Source organism: Triticum aestivum, chromosome 6B (assembly GCF_018294505.1).
Source record: "Triticum aestivum cultivar Chinese Spring chromosome 6B, IWGSC CS RefSeq v2.1, whole genome shotgun sequence".
NCBI classification, from domain to species: domain Eukaryota; kingdom Viridiplantae; phylum Streptophyta; class Magnoliopsida; order Poales; family Poaceae; genus Triticum; species Triticum aestivum.
The window spans coordinates 261530032-261549652 of record NC_057810.1 but is presented as its reverse complement, the minus strand read 5'-3'; the positions used below and the strand labels follow the sequence as shown (position 1 = coordinate 261549652).

Below are 19621 nucleotides of genomic sequence, written 5' to 3'. Positions count from 1 at the left end.
ATCCGCTGCCACCATCCATGAGTACCTTAGTAAGGCGAAAGCCGTCCACTATTGGACTGAGGACCAATGCAACTGGTGCTCGGGCTGTTCGGAATTTAGGTTCGTCACTGGCGTTAAAGGTAATAGCCGTGTCGCTCCATGGATTTATTGTTGCTACTTGGTAGACTTCGCGAGGCTGCGGAGTGTTCGTTTCCGCATATTATTTGATGCGGAAGTCTCGAAGACTGTTAATACCGTACTAGTATTGATGGGCTGGTTCTCTGGGGCTAGAAGCTCCTCGCCACTTTTGGCCACCAGCCGTAGTATCCAACATGCTCGAAGGCTATGCGTTGGAGTGGCGCCCTCTGTACTATGGATTTTGCAGGGTCCGCTGAGCCATCCCTCCAGTACGGTTCCGTGCCCTTTAGGGGTTTTTTGCTTTTTGCTTTTTAACCTAGGTGCTTGAGTATGATGCACCCTTTTATTTCGGAGTAGGGTTGTGTTCGGAGCCGGATTGTCCCAAAATTTGGTTTCAGTTTTCCAGGTACTCTCCATCGCACAGTACTTTCGTACTATGGACGCCAAGTCAGCGAAGCGTGTAATTTCACGATGACTTATGGTGTTCATGATTCCCTTGTCCGTGCAATTGTTGCAGAAGATTGAGATTGCGCTTTCCTCACGGCAGTCCTTTATCCTGTCCATAACCAGGAGGAATCTGGCCCAGTAATGATGAACTGTTTCAGCGGGCTCTTGCCGGATTCGAGATAGATCGCTTGTGTTCGGGTGGGCGGGTGGAATTAAATTCGGAACCCCGTCCAATCTAAGACTCAAGGGCCGAAAAGTTTCTGAACTTGGAAGCTTGGGTTGTTGGATATTGTCCGACAAATCTGGCCCGCTGCCTGACTTTAGGTTCAGTGCTTGGTTGGCGTTCGTCCCTCCGTGGGAATCCTGCATGGAGGGGTTGGGAATTCAGACATAGCTTGTCCTTAATGTAGGAGAAGAGTCGATGTGCTGTTCCTCCACCACAGCAACATGGTGGGAAGCCTGAGGAGAGTTGATCTCTCTCAGATCGGTTTTAAGCCCAATCTGATCGTAGTCTGTAGCGACTCCCAGGGCGGCGATGCGATCCAAGAGCTCGTTTAAGGAGGAGAGCTCCATCAGATCTAGCTTCTCGGCAAATTCCGAGTTGATGTGGAGATCGCTTTTGATGACCCGAGAGGTCATCGTCGGCGAGGCGGCCGAATAGGCGGTCATAAGAAAACCGCCTAGCCGGATAGTTTGGCTGATGGCCGAAGCTCCTTTGGCAATGGTGCCGTCTTTAAAGACGGGGCGAGGCATGCTTCCTGATTGCGACGGCACAGAGGAACTCCCAATGAAAGCACCAATGTCGGTGTCAAAACCGGCGGATCTCGGGTAGGGGGTCCCGAACTGTGTGTCTAGGTGGATGGTAACAGGAGACAAGGGACACGATGTTTTACCCAGGTTCGGGCCCTCTCGATGGAGGTAAAACCCTACTCCTGCTTGATTGATATTGATGATATGGGTAGTACAAGAGTAGATCTACCACGAGATCAAGGAGGCTAGACCCTAGAAGCTAGCCTATGGTATGATTGTTGTTCGTCCTATGGACTAAAACCCTCCGGTTTATATAGACACCGGAGAGGGCCAGGGTTACACAGAGTCGGTTACACTGGTAGGAGATCTACATATCCATATTGCCAAGCTTGCCTTCCACGCCAAGGAAAGTCCCATCCGGACACGGGACGAAGTCTTCAATCTTGTATCTTCATAGTCTTGGAGTCCGGCCAATGATGATAGTTCGGCTATCCGGACACCCCCTAGTCCAGGATTCCCTCAGCCAGCATCAACGGCGCCGCTCTAAATCCTGCCACAGCAAGAATGGAGATTCCGGCACGGGAGATAATAACACCCCGGACAGTGCCGAAGACAACCCCCTCCAGCAGGATTCAGCGCAGGAGGATGGAGAAGCCAACCCTCATGAGAGAGCGGCAGACAGAGAGGTAGAGGACGATAATCATATGCCTCCCTCCGAAGACGAGGCAAGCCTCGACGACGACAAATTTGTCGTGCCCGAGGATCCCGTCGAACAAGAGCGTTTCAAACGCAGGCTTATGGCCACGGCAAACAGCCTCAAGAAAAAGCAGCAACAGCTTAGAGCTGACCAAGACTTGCTAGCCGACAGATGGACTGAAGTCCCTGCGGCTGAAGAGTATGAACTCGAACGCCCCTCCAAGAGCTACCCAAAATGCAGGCTGCTACCCCAATTAGAGGAGGAAGCACCCAAACCTATATCACCAGCGCACAATGCGGCCGACCGGCCACCTCGTGGCCATGACAGAGAGGCCTTTAGGCCCTCCACTAAGGCCGCACCCCGGCGTCGCTCGAAAAGAACAAAGCCACGGGGGAATGCGCCAGACTTGGGAGACATATTGGAGGAAAAGGCAAGACAAACAAGATCGATCTACGGATCGCATGGGCGCCCCACGATACGTGATGACAACCGTCACGCGGATATAGCAATTCCGGCCGGGCCGAACACAGTGGACAAAGCTCGTTTGAGCCGCGTCGTGATATAGACCAATACAGAGGCGCCGCACACCCACTATGCTTCACAGACGAAGTAATGGATCATCAAATCCCCGAGGTTTTCAAACCCGTAAACATTTAATCATACAATGGCACAACAGATCCTGCGGTTTGGATCGAGGACTATCTCCTTCATATCCACATGGCCCGCGGTGATGATCTACACGCCATCAAATACCTCCCACTCAAGCTTAAAGGACCAGCTCGGCATTGGCTCAACAGCTTGCCAGCAGAATCAATTGGGTGTTGGGAAGACCTGGAAGCCGCATTCCTTGATAACTTCTAGGGCACATATGTGCGACCACTAGACGCCGATGACCTAAGCCACATAATCCAGCAGCCAGATGAATCGGCCAGACAATTCTGGACACGGTTCTTAACCAAGAAAAATCAAATCGTCGACTGTCCAGATGCAGAGGCCCTTGCAGCCTTCAAACATAACATCCGCGATGAGTGGCTTGCCCGGCACCTAGGACAGGAAAAGCCGAAATCCATGGCAACCCTCACATCACTCATGACCCGCTTCTGTGCGGGAGAGGACAGCTGGCTAGATCGCCGTAACAACCTGACCAAGAGCCCTGGTAATTCGGATACCAAGGACACCAACGGCAGGTCGCGTTGCAACAAGCACAAGCGCCGCATTAATGGCGACACTACTGAGGATACGGCAGTCAATGCCGGATTCAGAGGCTCTAAACCCGGTCAACGGAAAAATCCATTCAAAAGAAATACTTCGGGCCCGTCCAATTTGGACCGAATACTCGATCGCTCGTGCCAGATACACGGCACCCCCGAAAAGCCAGCCAATCACACCAACAGGGATTGTTGGGTGTTCAAGCAGGCAGGCAAGTTAATTGCCGAAAACAATGACAAGGGGCTACATAGCGATGACGAGGAAGAGACTCGGCCGCCGAACAATAGAGGACAGAAGGGTTTCCCCCCACAAGTGTGGACGGTGAACATGATATACGCAACCCACATACCCAAATGGGAGCGGAAGCGTGCACTCAGGGACGTATATGAGATGGAGCCAGTCGCCCCAAAGTTCAATCCGTGGTCCTCCTGCCCGATCACTTTTGATCGAAGGGACCACCCCACTAGCATCCGCCATGGCGGATTTGCCGCATTGGTTCTAGACCCAATCGTCGACGGATTTCACCTCACTAGAGTCCTGATGGACGGCGGCAACAACCTGAACCTGTTTTATCAGGATACAGTGCGCAAGATGGGCATAGACCCCTCAAGGATTAAATCCACAAAGACGACCTTCAAAGGTGTCATACCAGGTGTAGAGGCCAACTGTACAGGCTCAGTCACACTTGAAGTGGTCTTCGGATCCCCGGATAACTTCCAAAGTGAAGAGTTAATCTTCGACATAGTCCCGTTCCGCAGCGGCTATCATGGACTGCTCGGACGAACCACATTTGCAAAGTTCAATGCGCCGCACTACGCATACCTCAAGCTCAAGATGCCAGGCCCTTGAGGAGTCATTACGGTCAACGGAAACACCGAACGCTCTCTCCGAACGGAGGAGCATACAGCGGCTCTCGCGGCGGAAGTACAAAGCAGCCTCTTAAGGCAATTCTCGACTCTGGCTGTTAAGCGGCCGGACACCGTCAAGCGCGCCCGGAGTAACCTACAACAAGACCACCTGGCACGTTCCGAGCACGTGTAGCAACGCGGCCCCAACCCCAGCCCTCGCGAAATCGCAAGACCAGTACTACGCGTACATAACTACGCTCTGGGGATACCATGGGCATAGGGGTAGGGGCACGACCATGGCATGCCCGGAGAGCGGCTCAACCGCACCAGGGGCTCCCAATTGTGTCATTCTTTTTTTCCCTTATTCACAGGACTCCGTTTTCCAGAAGCCCTGTCCGGCAGTAGACTTGCCGAACTCACGATGCAACAGCCAGGGAAGCAGAAAAGCTACGTCGAGTATCCAGGTGGTCTCTATTATGAGCATTATACCTGTTTTGCATACCATCCCGCAGCCTACCCCTGGAGGGGGACATGTTAAATAGTCCCATCCCTTGCTTATCGCACTATTTGTATCGTTCTGCTTTCATTGCAGTATTTTTTGAATAAACGATGCATCGCTTTTTGCCTATTATTGCATTCCTTTTTTTATCTATACATGTTCACTTATGACATGTTGCACCCGTACGCTTTGGTACGGCCAAATACACCAGGGGCTTAAGTTCCCCAAAATATGGTGTGATAAGTCCGAACACTTTCACAAGTGCGGCACCCCAAACTTATAGCATTATATGCATCGGCTCTGAATCATGTCTTGGGTCAATAGTTGGGTTTGCCCGGCTCCCATGTTTTGGTACCTTATGTTCCGTTATATCGGCTAAGGTAGTGCTGGGAGAACCACTGCGATTGTGCCCCGGTTGAGCTGGGTTGAGCACCTCAGTGGAGAAAGCTAAAACTGACCGTCATGATAGGGCGAGAGCCGGTCGCCATTTGAGAGGTTTTTTCGAGTCCCTAAAGACTTATGCCGCTTAGAGCGAGGAGCCGGCTTTGTCTGGCCCAGGCGTGGATAGCGCCCCGAATTCGGTCTTCCGAACACTAGGGGCTTCGCCGAAATTTAAAATTATAGAATTCTATGGCTAAGTGGGAGTGTTCAAGCATTATAAGTCCGGTTGCCTCATTCGTTGTGTTGAGCGCCTCCCTCGAAGGACCCAAAAATGGGAAAAAGAGAGCTCAAGTTTATCCCGAACACCCCAGCACTCGTGGCATGGGGGCTGAAGCCAACGACTTGCCATCTCTCAAATTTGATAAACGGCCACACAAAAGGTAATATTTTAAATTAACAAGCGTTGCTTAGTGCATATGAACAAGTTTTCAGCGCACAGGATAACAAAATGCGAGTCTACTAAAAAATTACATCTTTGGAGCATTCACCCGCTATAAGGCGGGCACCCTTCAGGACACCCTTATAGTACATCTCGGGCGTGCGATACTCCTTGCCCGGCGGTGGCGCGTCCGTCACAAGCTTCTCAGCGTCCATCTTGCCCCAGTGCACTTTAGCACGGGCAAGGGCCCGACGGGCACCTTCAATGCAGACGGAGTGCTTGATAACTTCAACCCATGGACAGGCGTCCACCAGCCGCCACACTAGACCGAAGTAGCTCCTAGGCATGGCTTCTTTAGGCCACAGCCGAACTATGAGGCCCTTCATGGCCTGTTCGGCCACCTTGTGGAGCTCGACCAGCTGCTTCAGCTGGTCGCTCAGGGGCACCGGATGTCCGGCCTCAGCATACTGAGACCAGAATACCTTCTCCATCGAGCTCCCTTCCTCGGCCCAGTAGAATGCGGCAGCATCGGACACACTGCGGGGCAGATCTGCGAATGCTCCTGGAGAGCTCCGGATTCGGGTAAGTAACAAGTAATTCACTTTCACGTGCTTGCTTTGCATGAAGAATGCCTTACCCGCCGCTATCTTCTTTATCGCCTCAATTTCCTAGAGGGCTTTTTGGGCTTCGGCCTTGGCGGCTTTGGCACTCTCAAGAGCCGAGGCGAGCTCGGACTCTCGAGTCTTCGAGTCACGCTCCAAACTCTCGTGTTTATCCACGAGAGCCTGGAGCTCTTGCCGCACCTCCGCCACCCGCGCCTCCTGCTTCTCTCGCTCGGTGCATTCCGTGGCCGCATTGCGTTCGGCCTCGGACACTGCTTCCTTCAGGGTCGCCACCTCGTTCATGGCCCCTGCAATTATCACGTTATTCCTGTCATTTTTTGCAACCAAATCCTTTTCTATAAGGTATTACTTTAATAAGGTATTACTTATCTTCCTTATCCTCGAGCTGCTTCTTGGCACGGCCGAGCTCGTTCTCGAACCGCTCAAGGCTCTGCTTCAATGCATTGACCTCCACAGTCAGTGCGGCAGAGATCAGCAGCGCAGCCTGCGTTCCCATATTGACATACTTGTGTTAGACTCCTGCGTATATCTTTTTAGATCCTCAGTTCGGCTTTTCTTTCCGAACACCAAACTGAGCATCAGGGGCTACTGTCTATGCGGTACTATTTTACATATCTTAATTACATACCTCAAAGCCTGTTAGAAGGCCGGTACAGGCTTCAGTCAGTCCGCTCTTGGCGGACCGAACTTTCTGGATCACCGCACTCATAACAGTGCGGTGCTCCTCATCGATGGAGGCGCCGTTGAGCGCTTCCAGCAAGTTATCCAGTGCCTCCGGTTGGACGGAGGCCACCGGCATCACAGTCTTGCCCTTCTCACGAAGGGGCCGCCTGCCGGACTCTGAACCACTAAGGGTTCCGGTGCGGAGTACAGCACAGGTCCGGACTCAGAACCCTTTGGGGGTTCATCCCCCTCGTGCCCAAAGTCCGGGAGGTTGCCTTGCGGCACCTCCAGGACCTCCTCCTCCTCCTGGCCAGGCCCCTTTTGGTACCCTACCTCGGCGTTGTCAGCAGCGCGAGGAGAGGAGGCGGCCGGAAGTGAAGTACTATTCACGTCCGACGGAGCCAGGGAGCCACTTGTCGAAATATCAAGCCCGTTCCTGGGCGGGCTGCAGGGTTGTATTCGGCGTCATGAGATTCTATGCGACAAACGAAATGCCTTGAATTATTCTGGTGTCCGGACACTTACGATGTCGCCAGGGGCTTAGTCCTTGGTGGCCACTCCTCTTCATCGTCTTCAGCGTTGGTGGAGTAGTCTGGGGGGAGGGTCCTCCCCTTCTTGGACCCATCGGCCTCCCCCGTTGGGGAAGCCTTCCTTTTCTTCTCTCCCCCCGCTGGGGGAGAGGCCTCTTTTTTCTCCTCCTCTTCTTCGCGGGAGGAGTCCGCCTCGGAGTCATCGGATGATGAGTCCGATAACACCTGGCGTCGGGAACTCCTCTGAGTTCCCATGGCCTTCTTCTTGGCCTTCTTCTCCGGCACCACGTAAGGCGCCAGAGCCAGCAGCCCCGTTAATTGGGCGTCTGCTGGGTCTTCTGACAAGGGAGCCGGACAGTTAACCTGCCCGGACGTCTTTTGCCAGGCCTGTCAAAGGTAGGGGAGTTTTAGATCCTGCATAGAGTCAAACTATGAAAAACAAGTGTCCCGTAAATGGTAAAATAGCTTACCTCGCTGGCTGGACGCTGCAAGCTGAATCCGCGATCTTCGGTAGCGGATGCGGGAGCCTCGGCACCCTTGAACAGCACCTTCCAGGCATCTTCGTACGTAGTGTCAAAAAGCCTGCTCAAGGTTTGGTGTTGTGCCGGATCAAACTCCCACAATTTGAAAGCCCGTTGTTGGCACTGAAGGAAATATGCCCTAGAGGCAATAATAAAGTTATTATTTATTTCCTTATTTCATGATAAATGTTTATTATTCATGCTAGAATTGTATTAACTGGAAACATAATACATGTGTGAATACATAGACAAACATAGTGTCACTAGTATGCCTCTACTTGACTAGCTCATTAATCAAAGATGGTTAAGTTTCCTAACCATAGATATGAGTTGTCATTTGATTAACGGGATCACATCATTAGAAGAATGATGTGATTGACTTGACCCATTCCATTAGCTTAGCACTTGATCGTTTAGTATGTTGTTATTGCTTTCTTCATGACTTATACATGTTCCTATGACTATGAGATTATGCAACTCCCGTTTACCGGAGGAACACTTTGTGTGCTACCAAACGTCACAACGTAACTGGGTGATTATAAAGGAGCTCTACAGGTGTCTCCGAAGGTACATGTTGGGTTGGCGTATTTCGAGATTAGGATTTGTCACTCCGATTGTCGGAGAGGTATCTTTGGGCCCTCTCGGTAATGCACATCACTATAAGCCTTGCAAGCAATGTAGCTAATGAGTTAGTTATGGAATGATGCATTATGTAACGAGTAAAGAGACTTGCCGGTAACGAGATTGAACTAGGTATTGGACACCGACGATCGAATCTCAGGCAAGTAACATACCGATGACAAAGGGAACAACGTATGTTGTTATGCGGTCTGACCGATAAAGATCTTCGTAGAATATGTGGGAGCCAATATGAGCATCCAGGTTCCGTTATTGGTTATTGACCGGAGACGTGTCTCGGTCAGGTCTACATAGTTCTCGAACCCGTAGGGTCCGCACGCTTAAGGTTTCGATGATAGTTATATTATGAGTTTATGAGTTTTGATGTACCGAAGGAGTTCGGAGTCCCTGATGAGATCGGGGACATGACGAGGAGTCTCGAAATGGTCGAGATGTAAAGATCGATATATTGGACGACTATATTCAGAATTCGGAAAGGTTCCGAGTGATTCGGGTATTTTTCGGAGTACCGGAGAGTTACGGGAATTCGCCGGGGAGTATATGGGCCTTATTGGGCCATACGGGAATAGAGGAGAGAGGCCAAAAGGAAGGTGGCCTGCGCCCCCCCCCCCCTCTAGTCCGAATTGGACAAGGGGCGCAGCCCCTATTTCCTTCTTCCTCTCCCCCTCTTTCCCCTTCTCCTACTCCAACAAGGAAGGAGGGAGTCCTACTCCCGGTGGGAGTAGGACTCCCCTTGGCGCGCCCCCTCCTAGGCCGGCCGCCCCCTCCCCCTTGATCCTTTATATACGGGGGCAGGGGGCACCTCTAGACATAACAACAATTGATCCCTTGGATCTCTTAGCCGTGTGCGGTGCCCCCCTCCATGATAATCCACCTCGATAATATCGTAGCGGTGCTTAGGCGAAGCCCTGCATCGGTAGAACATCAAGATCGTCACCACGCCGTCGTGCTGACGGAACTCTCCCTCGACACTCGGCTGGATCGGAGTTCGAGGGACGTCATCGAGCTGAACGTGTGCTAGAACTCGGAGGTGCCGTAGTTTCGGTGCTTGATCGGTCGGGCCGTGAAGACGTACGACTACATTAACCGCGTTGTCATAACGCTTCCGCTTTCGGTCTACGAGGGTACGTGGACATACTCTCCCCTCTCGTTGCTATGCATCACCATGATCTTGCGTGTGCGTAGGAATTTTTTTGAAATTACTATGTTCCCCAACAGGCATGGGAGGATCCGGCGGATGAGCATGACCTGGACTGCGTTGACGAGCTTGATCATCTCATTCACAAGGTTTTGGACGCAGGTTTGGAGTCCGGTCAGCTCTTCCAAATCACCCCATGTCAGGACCTTCTCTTTCCAGGAGGTGAGCCGTGTGGGGACGCCAGATCTGAATTCGGGGGCCGCTGCCCATTCAGGGTCACGCGGCTCGGTGATGTAGAACCACCCCGATTGCCACCCTTTGATGGTTTCCACGAAGGCGCCCTCGGGCCATGTGACGTTGGGCATCTTGCCCACCATGGAGCCTCCGCACTCCGCCTGCTGGCCGCCCACTACCTTCGGCTTGACATTGAAGGTCTTCAGCCATAAGCCGAAGTGGGGTGTGATGTGGAGGAAGGCCTCGCACACAACGATAAACGCTGAGATGTTGAGGATGAAATTTGGGGCCAGATCGTGGAAATCCAGGCCGTAGTAGGACATGAGCCCCCAGACAAATGGGTGGAGTGGGAAGCCCAGTCCGCAGAGGAAATTGGGAAGGAACACCACCCTCTCATGGGGCCTAGGGGTGGGGACGAGCTGTGTCGTGGTTCTAAGTCTGACAGTAAGAGAGGGGTAGGAGAACGGAGCATGATCTATCGAGATGCATATGGGTGACACGGTGGTTTTAGCGAGTTCGGGCCTCTCACGGTGGAGATAACAACCCTACGTCTCGTGCTCCGGAGAGGCTTTGTTTTATCTGAGTATATATCCGGAGATTACAATATGTGTGTGAGAGAGAGGAACGGATCCCCATGCCTGAGCCAAGTCCTGAGACTAATGGTCAAAAGAGAGAAAGGTGGAAGAAGAAGCCCCCTTGTCTAGTGGTGGGGGGTGACTTATATAGAGTGCGCCACCCCCTCACCTCCTATGTTACAAAGTGGGGTATGAATGCCATAATGCCAGCCCGCCATTAAGCCCTCACTATTAGAAAGATGTCGACTGCCTTGCTGCCTGCTGGTCTTCGTATATCCGAGTGAGTCGTACGGTCGAGTGGTGAACCGTCATCCGAGTGGATGATATGTTGCTTGGTCGAGTGGATAGTATGTTGCTTGTCCGAGTGGATAGTGTGTCTGTATGAAATTGACTTGGACCCACATGTTGTGTGGACCCCATGCTTCATGATATTTCGACCCTTCGTGGGCCTACCTGTTATGTATATCCCCAACAAGCTGCCCCTCGTCTGGAAGCCGGTGCGCAATGTCGTTGTGCAGGTATCCGACTTTCCTCAACCTTTTGATGTGCCCCTCCGTGACGGAGGAGGCCATCCACTTGCCTCCCGCTCCGGACATGGCTGGGGAAGGTCGAGGCGAGATGTGCGGACTTGGGCACTAGAGCTCGAGTGCGCGGAGATGGATAAGCAAAGGAGGAAGAAGGCGTAGGTAAAAAGGTGGATCCTTATCCCCTTATATGGACGGACGAAAACTATGCGTCCCCACCAGCCTGGTAAAACTCGCTTATCTCCCAAGCGCCGTAATCAATGGCGCGGTTGGGTTACCCCTCCAGGCCCTGACATGTCGCATGCCAAGCATGGCCCGTTTAGCCCTTGTCGTGCATGCGTGCTACGCGGCCGGCCCAGCTAGCACTACCCGTACCCCTCAAAAATAAAAAAAGCTAGCACGACCCTTTCAGCCAATTTTGTGCTAGAGGTAGAGTTGCTTTCACACGCGAACCAACCTGTGGTTGGATGGTTAGATGGACAGTGGTATCCCGGCCCACCAGGGTACAAATCGTGGTGCTTGCATTTACCCTGGATTTATTTCAGGATTTCCGGTGACACAGACGTTCCCGTCGACTACGAGGCGCCTACGGTGACTTCATAAAATTTCAAGATGATATGCCGGCTCAGTCTTTCGGAGGTGCTCATAGAGGTAGTATGTGCGGGTGTGCGTTCATAGGGGCGAGGGTATGCGTCAAATAAAAAAAAGGTTGCTTCCACACGGTCACTCCTCTCCGGAGCACCTCTTCCTCCTCCTCGGAAAAAAATACCCCAAATGCCGGCCTGAAGCCCCAAAACCCCCAAACCCTCCTCCTCCTCCTTGACGGCCGTTGTGCGGCGGCCACCATGGCTAGGCAGCCGCTCAGGTTCTACCCGCGACTGCTCCGAGCCGACTCCCCCGCCGCGGAGGACCCGGGCGTTCCCATGGACATGCGGCATGGGCTGGATCCGGACACGCTGGACCCCTACAAAAACATGGTGCTCAACTTCTTCTATTCCTACCTCCTGGAGTCGCCCGTCTCCACCGCCGCCTCCCTCTCCTGCACCACCGCGGAGGACGGCGACGGCGTCGACCGCGTCAGCCTTCTCCCCGACGATCTCCTCCGCCGCGTCGTCTCCCGCCTCCCCGCCAAGGACGGCGCGCGCACCGCCGTGCTCTCCTCGCGCTGGCACCACCTTTGGCGCTCCACCCCGCTCGTCCTCGTCGACACCCACCTCCTTCCCGCGGCATGCGCCGGGGCCCGGCCCGGCCGCGCCGGGGCCGTCTCTCGCGCCGTCACCGGCGCCGTCTCCGCAGCCCTCGAGGCGCACCAAGGGAACTTCACCTTCGTCAGCCTCACCTGCAGCTTCCTGGAACGCGCCGACCGCGGCGTGCTCGCGCGCTGGGTTCAGCTCCTCGCCACCAAAGGCGTCAGCGAGCTCGTCCTCGTCAACCGCCCGTGGCCCCTCCCCCGTGGCGTCTGCCTCCCAGTCGCGCTCTTCAGCTGCGCCTCTCTCACCCGTCTCTACCTCGGCGCCTGGCTGTTTCCGGACACCGCCACCCTCCCGCGCGGCGCTGCTTTCCCCAATCTGCGTGAGCTCGTCCTCGGCTGCGTCATGATGACGGACAAGGATCTCGACTTCGTGCTCGCCGCCAGCCCCGTGCTAGAGATCCTCGCGGTCGTTGGAAGCCAGACCCAACTGCACGCTCGTCTTGCCAGTCAGAGCCTACGGTGCGCGCAATTCTGCTTGTCCACTGTGGAGGAGGTCGCTGTGGTGGACGCCCCATGCCTTGAGCGTCTCTTCATCTGGTGCTGCTCAAGCCACGGCCTCGGCACGGCCAGGAGCAAAACAAGCATTAGAGTCAAGATTGGTCGTGCTCCACAGCTGCGTTTGCTGGGATACTTACGGCCAGGATGGCATGTGCTGGAGGTTGGCAACACCACCATCAAGGTGCAGCTCTATGTCTCTGTCAGCCCATTCCTGAGTTCCATTTGTTTGTTTTGATGATATGCATGCAAAAAGGCCTGTTTATGTGCTTGTCTGCCTATCGATCAGCAAATGTGAATGATGTGCGATCAGTTTTATGCTCATTTGGTCCCTTGCAGGCTAGTACACAGGTGAGCCCAAGGACGATTGTCCCCAGTGTCCAGATGTTAGCATTGAGCCTACATTTTGGAATCCGCAATGAAGTCAAGATGCTGCCTAGCTTCCTCAGGTGCTTTCCGAACGTCGAGGTTCTTCTTATTCAGGTAAAACTAACTTTTTCCTATCATTTACGGGATAGCAGCACATTGCTCCTGTATTATCTGTCATTGCATATAGCTCAACTATGGGTCGATATATGTTTGCAGTCCGAGGAAACTCATGAACCCACTGGTAACCTCCGCCTCAAGTTCTGGCAGGAGAATGGTATGATTGAGTGCGTCCGATCGCGCCTCAAAAGAATCGTTTTCCGTGAGTACCATGGGCATGAGAATGAGTTTGCCTTTCTCATGTTCATTGCTGAGAATGCAGAGGTGCTGGAGCGGATGGTGGTTGAGTTGAAGTTTGGAAGATATGCTGCGCCTGAAGAGATTGCTATCAAGATGAAAGCTCTGCAAGGTGCCAAATGGGCCAGTGGAGGCGATAAATTGCAACTCACCTTCAGCAAATTTCCTAGTGCTTGGAGCCTCTCGAAAGGATCTGACTTCTCATTTGATGACCCTTTTCTCTGCCTCTGCTATATGCCAACCTATTTCGAAATGCGAGATAGCTCTGGCCAGTTCAAGCCTCTGGGTTATCTTTAGGTTGCTGGAGTGTGCCTTATGAAGACTGGCCAGTGTTATTCTTCCACTAGCATTAGTATTTCCATCTGCTGCTTCTCTGAATTGAGATATTTCTCCTAAGTATGTGGGTTGAAGTAACAGAGAACTGAGATATATGAGCTTATGTATTGCCTTCTTGGGTACTAATTTGATGTTCCTTGTTAAATCTACTTGAGTAACAGTGTATCCAGAATTCCAGATTGATCATGCACAACTATCTATGGGCAAACTTGGGTTGAAGTCATAAACCCAACTTCGGCCACGTGAGTCAAGATCACGCTAGTGGTGTGTCTAGTACGGGCACTATTACAATCTGGGGAGTTGCATTGCATGTTTATGGTCTGTTTACTCTTCCTCAAAGTTACAGTGTTAGTTAGCTGATTTTAATCCCCCTTTTACCTCTTTGGCATGCTAGGCTTTTGACATACTGAAGCTGAATTGTTACTCATTCCCTATTTCATACTCCCTCCGTCCGAAAAAGCTTGACCCAAGCTTGTCCCTTCAAATGGATGTATCTAGCACATATCTAGCACCACCTCAAATGGATCTAGCAATTGGTGCTAGATACATCCATTTGAGGGACAAGTTTTTTGGACGGAGGGAGTACCTCTTTAAAGAAATATAAGATCATTTAGATCACTAAAGCTATGATGCACTAACACTAGTGTTGAAATATATTGCACGTCTTTCTTCATCAGTTCGGACTTTTGGATGAGTTGGCTGGAGCATGAATTCAATATGTAAGTGTTGAAATATATTGCACGCCTCCCTCCATCAGTTCGGACTTTTGGATGAGTTGGCTGGAGCATGAATTCAATATGGTATCCGAGCCAAGAGGTCCTAGACGTGAGGGGGGTGCCAATAAAAACGATTCTGCGGCCTACATCGATCCCATGTAAGGACTAAATAAGCCTAGACGTGAGGGGGAGTGCCCATTTTCCTTCATCAGTTCAGACTTTTGGATGAGTAATAGCATGCTCTTGCAGAAATGCTGATTTATCTAGAGAGTACACCAAAGAATGCTTTTAGATGGATAGCCACTTGAAGTTGTGCAAGTGCACAGTGTCATTCAAACACAGTAATGGAAAATACTCCCTCTGTATCAAAATATAAAACCTTTTTTTCTCTAGATTTAGACCCAAAAACACCTTATATTTTGATATGAGGGAATAGCTCAAAGTACACAAAATTCCTTGAAATAAGAAAACCATACATAGTTTGTAAAACGGTTTCTTCCAAAATATGTCTGTAGTTCTTGGCTATCTTGATTGCAATAGTTTGAAGTGCACATAACTCTAGGAATGATTGTTGACAGAACATGCATAAGTTCTTGGTTATCTTGGCTGCTCCTCTCACTGCAAAACAGCCTTGCACATTTGTCAATGTTTGCCATGATGTATACAATACAAAATTGCAATTCAATTTGAGTAACTATACTCCCTCTGTTCCTAAATACAAGTCTTTGTAGAGATTCCAATGCGGACTACATACGGAGCAAAATGAGCGAATCTACACTCTAAAATATGCCTATATACATTGGTATGTAGATTTTATTGAAATCTCTAAAAAGACTTATATTTAGGAACGGAGGGAGTATTATACTCAAAAGAGCAAGCAAATGCTACTAAAATGCATGATTCAAGAAGTCAATTCAACTAAAACCTGAAATGAGTTTGTGAAAATCAGATAAAATGCTTATTTTTTTAAAACTGACAATAAAATGCTTATTGGCCTTGGAGGCATGATGCATGAGGATAGAAGTTGTTCAGTTTGACAACATTTCTGAAGAAAGAATGTAGTCCGATGACAACCAAAATGATTGTGAGCATTCATCCAAGTGAGTTTTAAGGGGCATACCTTAACATCGTCACACGGACCTTTGGCTTCGCAATTTTTCTCGAAGTGATCACGTACAAGCTGTTTACATGAGGCACTGGTAAGATCTTTAAGGCAGTATAGAAGTATTTTTTCGAATAAAAGCAATAGCATGGAAATAAACTTATCATGACTTTCAAACAAGTCCACTTTACACCCTGTTCTACTGGAATAGAAAAATTGACTTGGGGGTGTCTCTTACCTGCAATATCTGGTTTATTGCTTTTGCAAGAGCAAGTTTCAGATCACGGGGATGCACAGTGCCACTGCCGTAATCCTCGCGGAGTTCTTCAATTCCTACGTAGGTCCGGCTTAAGACCAAACAAACAGATGTTACAGTTGAACACAGCTATCAAAATCGTGCCATATCATTGGATTCTTTCTTGACAGATATTGCGGTAGGCAGACGTTTGCAAGAGCTCTTTTATCGATTGCAGGCTTGCAGCAATAATATATTCTGCTAGTGTTTTTCTTTAGGGAAATATATTTTGGTTGTCTTTGGGGAAAAAAGTTACTACCTGTTACCGCCATCAGGTGGGACCACCTCGAACTCTCTAAACCAAGGGAGAACGATATGCTCTACGTACTCCAAGCATGGATTTCCTTGAGTAATCTTGGGAGGGCAGAAAGCCTTCTTTATCTTTTTTGTAACCTCAGACTGCAAAAAACATGTTGCTAATGAAATTATTGCCACGGAAGAAAAAAATTGCACACCATAACATTAGGCATGGACGTTCCCACTAATCAAGAGCTCAATATAGCAATGCTGGGAGGAAGTAAAGATGAGTTTTGTGAGAAAAACCTCAGTGTCTTCCATAAAAATAGCTGACAGTGGATCACTCTCTGACATTCTCTGCTGTCCTTCTTTGAAACCAGGTAGCACATCTATAATTAGTGTCAAGGAGAAACACATTTTGACAAACCAAGCTATATCTTACACCACATAGACATATACATTAATAAATCTGTGAATAACATCATCCTCGTCAAAAACTATATAGGATACGATGCAACAGAAATATTGGTTTATTTGCCCTTCCAATGTGCTCGCAGTATCCTCTAGCCATCATACTCACCTCTCGTTGATCCACGCCCATCTGGCATATGTCTGCCTACAAAAAGAAAATATAACTATCAAGATTCTGTATTAGTAGACCATGGCAGCTTTTACAATCGTTCCAAGCCATCCACTTTTGTGGATCCAAATTTCCATATCAATATATACTTGTGGTGAGTAAATCTAAGTGGTAAAAGGCAGTACTCTGTTTTTATTTAATCCACGTATTAGGTTTGTCGTAAGTCAAATTTCATAAAGTTTGATCAAACTTTGTATGAAAGAAATATCAACATCTACAATATACCAAACAAATACAAGATAGAAATATATTTCATGTCGGATCTAATGATACTGATTTTTTTTCTAAGAACTTGATCAAATTTCAAAAAGTTTGACTTACGACAAAGCTAATATTGAAGTAAACAAAAATGGAGGGATTACTAGGGTTAGAATCAGAAAGCATTACCTACACCAAGCACTCGGGCCGACACAACCTTAGAACCTCTAAATTCATATTCACTTTCTCTAATTAGCTATTGTTAAACATGATGTTTTGGGAAAATGAAAAGTCCAGTTGAAGAAGTGTGATTCATATTAAGTAACGTTGAAGGGATAGATCAGATTATCTTTTCCCACTTATAAAGATTCGAGTTACTGGTCATACGTTCACTAGTCACCTAGTTTTCCACGCAACTCTCACACGTGTCATCTGTGCCAATTGTCAAAACTCATTTAAGCTAGCATACAAGGTTCTTAAGTAAACCAAATTCGACCTTATGTTTCTGTGGTTACACGGCGTAGCACATGCACTTGCTAGTTGACTCATAATTTAATATGTTTAAACTGAAGCCCGGTCAAATGAAAGGAAGTGAGCCTCCTGGAATAGCCATCTCCAACTCGAGAGAAGTTCCTATCCAAGGTAAAAGAATGAGATATGCACGAACGATGAAGGATGAAGGCATGTGGGGAACAATGAGTGGCCGTGGGTGTGCATCACATCGTAGACACACGGATATCCTGGTGCCTCTTGATGATCGATTGTGATTGTGCTTGCCTTAATGGGACTTTTCCCTCGGCCTCATCCCTCACACACCAAATTGACCAATGAGAGAAAAAACACCCAGGCAACTTCATGTGGAATGTTTTCCAGCTCCATCTCGGTCTCGACGTGGCCTTTGCGGCTGATGCCGCCGAGCTAGTGGTGTCATGGTTTCTCCCCTTTGTCCTATCATTATCATGTTTTTTGATAAAGCAATTGCTCGCCAACCTGCCTTGTGAGGGGAGTGTTCACAACCATCGTGCATTTGGTAATCAAAGATTCTCATTTGTCGTGGTAGAGGGCTGATGCGGCTACTCATAGTTAAACAAGCTCATGCAGTTATGGTCATCTATGTTTTTTTTTACCATGGGACATCAAGATGCGATCGGAGGTTCTGTGTTGGCGTTTTGATGTAACTTTATAGTTTTTCAGTGTTTTTTTTGGCTTCTTAGTCATTGAATAAATATAATGTCAGACCTCTAGTCAAAAAAAGAAATCAGCGGTTTAGTTAGCATTTTAGATTTACTATTTTCTCCTCCATAAGCTAGAATGTAAAACCTCATGTATACACCCCACAAAAGGTATAAATAATGGTAGGTAGACAACATACAAACCTCGAGGAAGAGTATATCAGCACACTTCATGAGGGGCTCCAAGAGCTGATTACACGCCACATTTTCAGGATCCGCATGCATGCTAAAAACAAACGGAACAATTATCACATACATATCGACATAGATCCGCATGCATGCACGCAATTGTTCCTATTTACATGGCGCATGGGTATTTGGAGGTTCAACTTTAACCGCTAATCTAACTAATGGAACGTTGATTATGTGCCACAAAAATTATACCATTTAATTCATATTCAAAAGCAGTATCAAACTGTGTGTGTTTTGTGACAAATGATTAATATATTATAGATTAAATTATTATTTTGAATAAAATAATGCTTTTATTAACTTAAAATGGGGCATCAAACAAATACAAATCATAATACAGTAATACCCCACTTCTGCTTAACTATATTATAGATTAAATTATTTTTTGGATAATATAACTCTTTTATGAACTCAAAATGTAGCATCAAACGGATATAAATCATAATAAGTAACACCCACTTCAGCATAACTACGATGCACACAGTCAAATACCAATAGTTGAACTACAGAAAATAAAAAGTTGAACAGCAGAAAAGATTTAAAAAAAATGACATGACAACTAAAATCGTACAGGACCAGCACTATGCCTACGTGAAAGGAGATGGTGGATCGATTAATAGATTATGCTGAAATTGATGGAAAAGTTTAGACATAAAACGTCGTGTAAACATGGACGGAAGGAGTACCTCGCTAACGATCTGACGCGGTGGTTCCGGGAAATCCCCATCACGAGCGGCCAGTACTCGTGCGCGCGCCTGCTCGTCTCCTCGGAGCACCAGAGGAAGTCCACCCCGTCCGAGCTCATGCCCAGGGCTTTCCAGACCTCGATCGCGTGGCGACCGGCGGCCCTGATCTCGCTCGAGTCCTTCGCTCCAGTCCGCTGGTCCGCTATGAGGATCTTCACTCTGCATCCGGCCCTCACCATCTTGTTCACATTGATCACCTTCCCAACACCCTGATGAGAAACAAAAACAAGAGAAGAAGGGCAGTATGTGTCTCAGTCTTTGCTTACAAATCTCAAGGAATTTAGGGCAGGAGCATGCGGTGCAACTTGGCCGGCCGGCAAGTTGAGATTCAGAGAATTATCATTGACCTGCCAGATGTTCACGCGGCCGGAGACGGAGGGCTCGAAGCTGTTGAGGCAGACCGGGCTGGGGTTGCCGTGCAGCAGCGGGAGCAGCTCGTCCTCGCCGACGAGCTCCTCGGCGGTGCTCCGCAGCGTCTCGCCGCGCTCCTCCACGCCCATCCATGCCGCCATGATGCTGCTCCGGCCGCGTCAGGCTGTTTTGGCCCAGTAGTCGTGCGCCCTCCGTTTCCTTTTCCCTTTCCTTCTTGAGTTCTGCCTTCGATTTTTTTTTTTTTTTTGAGA

General features: G+C 49.3%; 2 protein-coding genes across 2 annotated transcripts; one reads left to right on the top strand and one right to left on the bottom strand.

Annotated features, from left to right (window-relative positions):
- Positions 1-11582: 11582 nt before the first annotated feature.
- LOC123139151 (putative F-box/FBD/LRR-repeat protein At5g22670) lies at positions 11583-13601 on the top strand. The gene is made up of 2 exons (XM_044558950.1): positions 11583-12765; positions 12921-13601. The coding sequence occupies exons 1-2, from the start codon at positions 11680-11682 to the stop codon at positions 13599-13601; spliced, it is 1767 nt and encodes a 588-aa protein (XP_044414885.1). The 5' UTR covers positions 11583-11679.
- A 1120-nt stretch (positions 13602-14721) lies between these two features.
- LOC123134057 (tyrosine--tRNA ligase 1, cytoplasmic) lies at positions 14722-19615 on the bottom strand. Its single transcript, XM_044553406.1, has 9 exons — positions 19346-19615; positions 18939-19207; positions 18205-18286; positions 16501-16606; positions 16297-16379; positions 16013-16152; positions 15697-15805; positions 15477-15536; positions 14722-14974 (listed from the first exon to the last, which is right to left on the bottom strand). Exons 1-9 carry the CDS (start codon positions 19508-19510, stop codon positions 14972-14974), a joined length of 1017 nt encoding a protein of 338 aa, XP_044409341.1. The 5' UTR covers positions 19511-19615; the 3' UTR covers positions 14722-14971.
- Between the last annotated feature and the right edge of the window lie 6 nt (positions 19616-19621).